Here is a 9,003-nt window from a genome sequence, read left to right as displayed (position 1 = left end):
GGTTAATTATTCATATTTCCCCATGAGCTGATTCGCTACAGAAAAGTGACATGAATCGTGAGATATAAATGAGAAAACCACAAATACAACACCCTTCAGTCTCTCTATAATAGTCTATTTATGCTGCATCATGAAATAAATCAGGAATCTGGTTTTGAGTTAATTAATTTTGAATAATTATATTTATTAAGCATTTATAACGTGATTGAAAAATGGCTCACTATTTGGCAGGTATTGCATTAAAAACACCTTTTTATTCATTCAGTTTTAACTGATCATCAACGATTATCAACAATTTATAATAGATTTGAGATTTTATATCATTTATGAACACCTTTATAAACCCTTTACAAAGAGAATCTTAATGTAATGTTACCAATTTTTCATCTCTACATTCTCTTCTTATCTTCCAAGGTATTTGGATCTAAGAGGATTGTCTTTGGGGACTGGGCCAGTAACTTGGCCTGACATGTATGGGCCAGCAGAACGAGACGAGGCCTACAAGAGTTTCAGTCTGTCAGGTTGGGCTGGTCGAAGTGGTCATGATGCTCCAATGATCGCTCTGGATGCCCTCTTAGGAGCAGGCTCAGACTGGGAGGAACTCATGAGTCGAGCAGGATTTCATGGAGGTCATCCTACTAAATTTCAGAATTAACTATATTTTGTATTTTAGTCAAGTTTGTGTAAAAACTAGGGCTGGGATAAACTATGCGTCAAGACATGTAGGTGTGAGGAAATAAGCATGAATACTTGCAATAATGACAGTGTATCGAGAGGATCAGTCCTCATAAAAATTTTGGACCCACTTTATTTCATAAGTATTAACATTTAAATTAAGTTATTCATGCAATTCACTTATTAACAAAATGCTTATATTTTTAAAATACCTGCTTTAAATTACATCTGTAATTAATTTCTGTAATTACACCTATAATTATTAGGGCCGCTAAATTAAACTGCTGATTAGAATTTGCCATTTAAAAACGAAATCCTATGGGACAAACAAAACCAAATAAGACTTACAAACACAGAGTGCTTACTGAAGACACAGAAAGCTGATAATGTTTTGTTCCGGATATCCTTTATAGCTTGACAGTGCATCAATGAGATTGAAGGGATTCAGCATGTACATTAGCAAACTGTACATATCGTCATCAAAATGATGCAGCATCAGAGTTCCCTTGAAGAGGAACTGTCTCCATTTAAAAGAACAGCTGATTGGGGGATGTAAACTATTAACATCTGGTAACCCTAAGCATGAATGCTTGTGGAGCCATGCTATCAATGAAAGACAACGTAAAGAAAAAAATACATTTACAGGATAAATAACCATCGGGCAAATATCACAGTTGATTATGCTTAATCAAGAGAAGCAATAATCATTATCAAAAGTGAAATATGATTTTTTTTTGTGCAGCCCTAATAATTACACTGTTGACCCTATCCCTACCCCTTAATCCACTCTTAAACCTAAGTATACCACAAAATATGTCTCTTACCCATATACCACCTCAATAGTAGCAAAAGTGTTTTGCCATACAACATGAACAAAATATGTACCAAACAAAGAAAATATTTACGCAAGTACATAGTAGTTGAAGACACCTAATAAAAAATGGGACCAAATATTAATACCAAATGTTTTAACTATCCATCCATTTTTCACACCACTTTATCCTATGCAGGTAAAATACAACATACAATAGACAAAGAACAAACTCAAGAGAGTGAAACTCCTAAAAATACACATACACACTGTTCATTTCTGTTGGACTATAAGCCTGTGCATACTTCTCTTTTTACAGGAGACAGTGACAGCACTGCAGTGATTGCCTGCTGCTGTTGGGGTCTGCTGTATGGAATGGATGGAGTCCCCCAGTGTAACTATAAAAATCTGGAGTACAAGAGCCGACTGGAGAGTGTGGCACAAAAGCTGTATGCTCTTTCTCACTGATGAAGTAGAACTGTGAACAGAGAAAATACAAAAAAATTAATAAATCACATAGGAAAAAGATGCCATGCCATAAATTAACAAATTTATGTCACTATGCTGAATATTTTAGATCAGTGAAAATGCTTTTCAAATATAACACGTTTAAGGTATGTTCACAATGACAGAAATTAAATACATAACATTTTGGATGCAGTTGTTTGACTTCCCAGTTTTGAGCTTAATCAGAAATGAAAGAACTTAAACATGCAACTGGAAATGTAACATTTATTTTTTGGTCTTTTTTTCCCCTTAAGGTGAGTTTGGAAGGTTACAAAAATTAATAAATAAAAATTAATTCAAGCTTGATTTTTGACTTATCATTTAGATAAGTCTAAATGTTATTTTATTTATTTATTATTATTATTATTTACAGCCTCCATAAACAGTTTTGAGCCATTTTTGTTTATGATGGACTGGATTGGAATTTAAAAAATGATGTTCTAATGGTGGTCTTTGGGTGGAGGTGATCATAACTATTCAGGTGTTTCTCAAACATTTTCCTCATCAGGGAAGCTACTTCTCTACTTCTGAGCTGTTAGTAATGGAAGTGTGCCACAATGTGCAGAAGGAAGGGCAAACCAGGAGATTTAGATAACAGACAGTCTTTACTAAGTCTCAGTCTCCAAATAAAAACAAAAGAGTAAGCCACACTTCCACAGATAAACAAAGTAGGTCAAACAGAAACAGAGGACCGTCACTTACATTTTTCTAACTCAGGCTGAACACAGCTTACTTAAATAGACAAAATTAAATATGGCAAAGCACAGGTGGTGCCAATTATCTTAATGAGCAGTAGTAGTCTATACCCGGGACCAATGTTCCCTCTGTTTTTTTTTCTTGCTGACCAAAAACGTTCTCTATTGGGCGGACATTTCAGCCACCTGAGCAAAAACATTCTTTATATATAAAGAATACCAAAGTATACCAGACCTGTTTTATTAACTTTAATGTGCTATTTATATTTGATTTGACCCTTAATGTAACTGAATGATGCACATTTTAGGTTACCTGAGAATTATTTTTTTACATTGCTGTGTTCCCAAAAAATTTTATTAAAAAATAATTTAACAAATATCTCACACAGAATAGTTCAATTATTTTTAATAATATAATATGATATAATGTATAGGCTAATATAGCAAATATGAAAAAAATATTGCTCATTAATTCCATTTTTGAGGTCAATTATTTAGGCTTATAATATAATATAATAGATTATAAAAAACTAATATTTTCAATAAATATTTTCAAAAAACGTGAATATGGGAATTATTTACAGTAATCTAAAACATCCCCATGTAGTAGAGTTTGCACACTACTACAGTACACTTGTGTATACTGTAAATGTCTCTGAGTTTTGTTACTGTTCTGTGCCCATCATCCGCTATTTCCACCACTTAATCAAGCCACTCTTCTTTAAAACATGATGACGTTTTATTTCACATGCCATTGCGTTTGCGTTAGCTCTCGTGTTGAGCTATTTCGGGTGCTTCTCAATTCTTATTTGTGCATCCTCGTTTCCTTTCCTCACGTCTTAGCTCCACCCCTTCAGGATGCGAGTTAAAGAAGCAAGGATGGAGTAATTGAATCAAGTGAAATTATATATCCTCACTCCCTTTAGCGTCACTTGAAAGCGTCATCAGCTGCGCTAAAGGGATCTGCCCTTATTTTGTTAAAGTCTGTTATTTAAGACATTCATAATAAATATTAATAAAGTAAGATGCCCTGTTTGAAATATATGACATGGTTTATTTAAACTGCAAAGTTAATATATTAAAATTATTACAAAAGATGTGAAGGGGGAGGAGAATTTATACGTGCGTCAGGTTTTTCGATGAACACTTCCACAAAGGATACAACTGTGTATCCTCACTCTTAGCTCCTCTGGAAGCCTCCTCACTCCTCCATCCGCGCCTCCTCGTAGTGCAATTAGAGAATTGAAATGTCCTTCAAAGATGGCTGAGCTCAATCGGTTTCAGGGTCATAGGATGGAGGACCGACGACACCAACTCTATAGTACCTGGTGCCTGGTACTTTTTTTAGTACCACTTCGGTTGGGGTTCCAAGCGAACCGTACCGTTACCAAAACGTGACGTGTAAACTCTGCTGATCACTGATTGGCCGGAGAGAATCGTCACTACCTGCGTCACTGAACTTGCGACACAAACACAACACAACCGCTAGATTTAAATCAGCACAGCCAGCGAAGGATCGAACGCAACTTTTGTTTGAACAAACGCTCTTTTCTGTAACATCCAAAAAATGGCTTTTTTTGTGGTCTGTTGAGGAAGTACAGACGTTCCTCTCGTTGATAGCCGAGGAGCGGATCCAGCGAGAGCTTAATGGGGCGATGCGGAATGAAAACGTTTTTCAGGAGGTCACTCAGCTCTTGGCCGCACACGGCTACCACCGGACCTACAAACAATGTAGGGATAAGTAAAAAAAAAAACTGAAGAGCGACTACAGAAGCATAAAGGACTAATTCTGTGGTCAGAATTAGATCAAACAAAAGGTGTCCATGGGAACGGAGCTAGTGAAACACACACGCCATGCATTGTAGCCTAAAACATGAACCCATTATAATCAGTTAATGCGGTGACCACACGGGAATTGGCGCAAGGTGACAAATCTTCTACAGTAACTGATGCCTCCTTCTATCCCGAATCTTGGAAACATGCTTTGTGTGTGTTGAAAGTGAAACCTAAAAAAAAAAGCGTGCATAAGAAAGTGATTACACGCTTTCACGAGCTTCAGCAAATGCATGCGATCACAGATTGCACGCTTCCCAGCCAGAATAACCAACCACGTGAAATTTAAATAATAACCCGTGATATTAAAAACAGCGCAGGGGGTGCTCACCCTGTGGTCTGTGTGGGTCCTAATGCCCCAGTATAATGACGGGGACACTATACTGTCAAAAAAGCACCGTCCTTCGGATGAGACGTTAAACCGAGGTCCTGACTCTCTGTGGTCATTAAAAATCCCATGGCACTTCTCATAAAGAGTAGGGGTGTAACCCCGGTGTCCTGGCCAAATTGCCCCCTGGCCTTTGTCAATCATGGCCTCCTAATAATCCCCAAACCACTTGATTGGCTCTATGACTCTCTCTCCTCTCCACCTGTAGCTGGTGTGTGGTGAGCGCACTGGCGCCGCTGTCCTGTGGCTGCCGTCGCATCATCCAAGTGAATGCTGCACACTGGTGGTGGTTGACGAGTGACCCCCCATATGATTGTAAAGTGCTTTGGGTGTACAACAATACACAATAAAGCGCTATATAAATGCATCATTCATTCATTCATTCATAAGATTTTGGCCATATTGCCCAAGTCATTCATCCCATACTATCCTTCCAAATGAGTACATTTATAATATATAAATAACCCATCCCTGAGTTTATATAGAGTTGTATGGTTTTAACTAAATGTAGTTTGCTTAAAATAATACAGAACGTTTGTATGTTTCAAGCACAATTTACATGTGCTTGGAAGCATGTGTAAAACCTACTAACATTTAGAAAACACTCTCATGAACCAAAAAATTTACATCAGAACGGAATCAACAACTTACACATTCATTCAGGTGAATTTTCAAGAATGAGGCCATTCAAAACAAAAACTTGATAAAAAAAAATGCAGCCAAAGATGCAGTGATTAGCAAATGTTAGACTGCTCATTTCGATGAACACAATCCAGCACAATCCAACAATTTGATCAAAAAAAATATAACATCCAATGTTGCTATGTAACTCTACCTTACTTAATCTGATTATTACATGGTCGATTACTGTATGTTAAGCAACTGAAAAATATGACAAACACGAGATGACTCACCTCTCCATGTGCTTCTCCCATCATCAGATGCTCTGCTGCAAATCGACTCCACCTATTTGTGGAACTGTGCATAACCACTCATTTCAAAATACTCATTATTGTAAGTAAAGTTTAATTGTACCTATTTAGTTTAATAACTTTCAGTGCTAAAAAGTTGTCATTACTTTGTTAAACTTAGTAAAGTCAACAAACTTATTCAAAATAAGTTATAATCACTTACTTTTATTAGTAAGATCATCAGTTACATTTTACAGTGTATCAACAGGCACCTCATGTAGGCTACACTTCTTGTACTTCATTTGGGCACCACAAGTTGTCACTGTGGCCTCAAAACTTACCCCTCGCCTACTCTGGCTCGATTGCTATTCCTGAGGTAAAACACGCCCTCCTCATTACCCTACGGACCAAAAAATTTAGAAATAAATAAATGTGAAAATAAATAAATCTAGAAATAAATAAATACGTAAATAAATACTTAAATGTGAAAAAAATTAAAGTGGAAATAAATAAATATTTGTTTATTTAAATTTAGAAATAAATAAATCTAGAAATAAATAAATACGTAAATAAATATTTAAATGTTAAAAAAATTAAAGTGGAAATAAATAAATATTTATTTATTTATAATTAAGTCAGCTTTGGCATTCCATATATCCCTACTACATATGATGTCCAGTGGTTCTTGCTTAAAGGGGTCCTATTATGCTCTTTTACAAAGTCTTGATTTTGTTTTGGGGGTGTACTAGAACAGGCTCTCATACTAGGTTGTTCGAAAAACACATTATTTTTCACACATTTTACATTATTACAACACCTCTCTCCCCAGTCTGGCATGAACGGCTCGAATAGTTCCTGTATCAAATGAAGGCCCGCCTTCTGAAATACGAAATGTGCTGTGATTGGTTAGCTGTGCCAGTGTGTGTTGTGATTGGCACCACTCGGTGCCTGGTCAGGAAATGTAATGCCCCTTACCATAGTAAGCTGCAAGCTTCAGTGTAAATATTGTGTCAAAATCAAATCAATTTGAGCGTGATTTGAACCCAGATGATTGTAACCACTCTAAGTTTGTCTGCCTTGGGAAAGCTAGAATAGCATAACACTCGTTGCCTTCTCTAGTGCAGCTCAAACAGGTCTCATCCCAGTCGTTGATATTTGTGATATTACAAATCCCGGAAAATATGCGTTGTAGTCCAAACGAGTCGTTCGTTGTAGTTTTTGAAAAGTGATTTCTGTTAAATAAAATATCTCCTTTTGAAGTGGACTTTGTAACTTTGCAGATCTTTTTTATGCTCAAACAGCAACATTACAGACTAACTAAAGTTTAAAGCATAATATGACCCCTTTAAATTTCAACTAAAGCATAATTTATATTAGATTTATTTCACATCAAACACTTTAAATTCTTTAAAAGTTTCTTATTTTAAGCATAATCTTCAAAAGTTCAACTCTTCAACCCTCACACACATGATGAAACATGTTGCCAAAATCTTTCTGTATGTTTAAAAATAAAACTAGAAATATTTATTTTGTTTTAAATGGATGCGAAGGAGCCTGTGTGTTTGTTGCAGCGCAGACGTATCTCGCGCATGTCACCTCAAATGAGGCTGCATAGAACTGTGCCCTTTGCTACCATTAGGCTATGTCATGCTTCATTTAAAAAGTTTGAGTGAACACAATACAGTGTTTTCACATATGTAGCAAATATAGCCATGAAATCGTAATTATTTGGCTTTTGCTTCGGTCGTAAACTTTAACAATACCTCTGCTATTTTCAGACACAGAGCGGAAGAGTCATTTTGCAGGCTCTGTCACTGTTCAAAAAATGCCTACTATTTAAAAGCAAAGAGCTAATATAAGTCATGTATGTAGTTTCAGTCTATCGATCTATACAATATATTATATGTTAAAAGTATTTTAAATCATTATCGCTGTTTATGGTATGGAAATAAATATTTATTTTATTTATCTTATTTCAAAGCTTATTCCTGCTTAAAAGGTTATATAAAAATTGTCCTTAGTGGCTTATACGGAGTGTCTGGACTCAATATCCGATATCTTGCAGTAGCTATGATCTAGTTCTGCACTTATAGTTGTATATGATCGTACTTTTCTGGACCGGCCTTTATCAGAGTGATAAAAATCAGAGTGAAGCATACCTTTCACTGAAAAATATACTATTGGATATGTATTAAAAAAAATATAAGAAGTATTTTCAAAAGTTACCATATGTTAATGTGACAGGATGTCTGTTGGTCCCCCCTTGAACAACCTTTGGGGGGAGCTGAGAACACTACACACATGTGAGGTCTTTAGAAGGTTTGACCTCGGTCAATGGGTCCTGAGATTTTTTTATACATTTTAATTGCACTTAAAAAGCAAAGATTAAACTAAATGAAAAAGCATACACATTGTAACGGAGCTGACGAGACATGAGACGTGCGGATCCATTCACAAAGCTTTATTTTGGAGAAGACAGAGACGTGGTCATAAAGCAGGCAGGGTCAAACAGTGGCAGACAGGTATATGGTGGGCAAGACACAAGAATGGTCCTAGGGCTAGTGTAGGTCGATGACAGACAGGACGTGACATGACTCTGGACGAACAGCTGAGATGTGATGAGGCTCTGGATGAATAGCTGAGACATGGTGAGACTCTAGAAGGTCAGCTGTGATGGGACGTGATGAGGCTCTGGATGAACAGCTGAGACATGAGGCTCTGGCAGATCAGCTGAGACTTGACTTGACTCGACTCCTGAAGATCAGCTGTGACTTGACTTGACTCATGAAGATCAGCTGTGACTTGACTTGACTCATGAAGATCAGCTGTGACTTGACTTGACTCATGATAATGAACTGTAACTTGACTCATTATGATCAACTATGACTAAACTCGACTCAGGAAAATCAGCGGTGACTAGACTTGACTGAGGAAGATCAACTGTGACCTGACTTGCCTCATGACGATCAGTTGTGACTAGACTAGACTCATGAATATCAGCTGTGACTTGACCAGACTCATGAATATCAGCTGTGACTGGACCAGACTCATGATAATAAACTGTGACTTGATTTGACTCAGAACGATCAACTGTGACTAAACTCGACTCAGGAAGATCAACGGTGACTTGACTCATGAAGATCAGCTGTGATTTGACTAGACTCATGAATATCAGCTGTGACT

General features: G+C 36.7%; 1 protein-coding gene across 1 annotated transcript; it reads left to right on the top strand.

Annotated features, from left to right (window-relative positions):
• The first annotated feature begins 417 nt into the window (after nucleotides 1-417).
• Nucleotides 418-2,199, top strand: LOC107559450 (protein ADP-ribosylarginine hydrolase-like). The gene is made up of 2 exons (XM_016243281.1): nucleotides 418-629; nucleotides 1,806-2,199. Exons 1-2 carry the CDS (start codon nucleotides 470-472, stop codon nucleotides 1,952-1,954), a joined length of 309 nt encoding a protein of 102 aa, XP_016098767.1. The 5' UTR covers nucleotides 418-469; the 3' UTR covers nucleotides 1,955-2,199.
• The last annotated feature ends 6,804 nt before the right edge of the window (nucleotides 2,200-9,003 follow it).

Source organism: Sinocyclocheilus grahami, unplaced genomic scaffold, assembly GCF_001515645.1.
Source record: "Sinocyclocheilus grahami isolate Dianchi unplaced genomic scaffold, SAMN03320097.WGS_v1.1 scaffold686.1, whole genome shotgun sequence".
In the NCBI taxonomy this organism is placed as follows: Eukaryota; Metazoa; Chordata; class Actinopteri; order Cypriniformes; family Cyprinidae; genus Sinocyclocheilus; species Sinocyclocheilus grahami.
This window is presented reverse-complemented; position numbering and strand designations above follow the sequence as displayed.

Excerpts from the sequence above, each read along its gene's own strand:
- LOC107559450 (XM_016243281.1), top strand. The coding sequence starts at position 470 with ATGTATGGGCCAGCAGAACGAGACGAGGCCTACAAGAGTTTCAGTCTG. Across the intron at positions 630-1,805 it reads TCGAGCAGGATTTCATGGAG|GAGACAGTGACAGCACTGCA; the intron begins GTCATCCTACTA and ends CTCTTTTTACAG.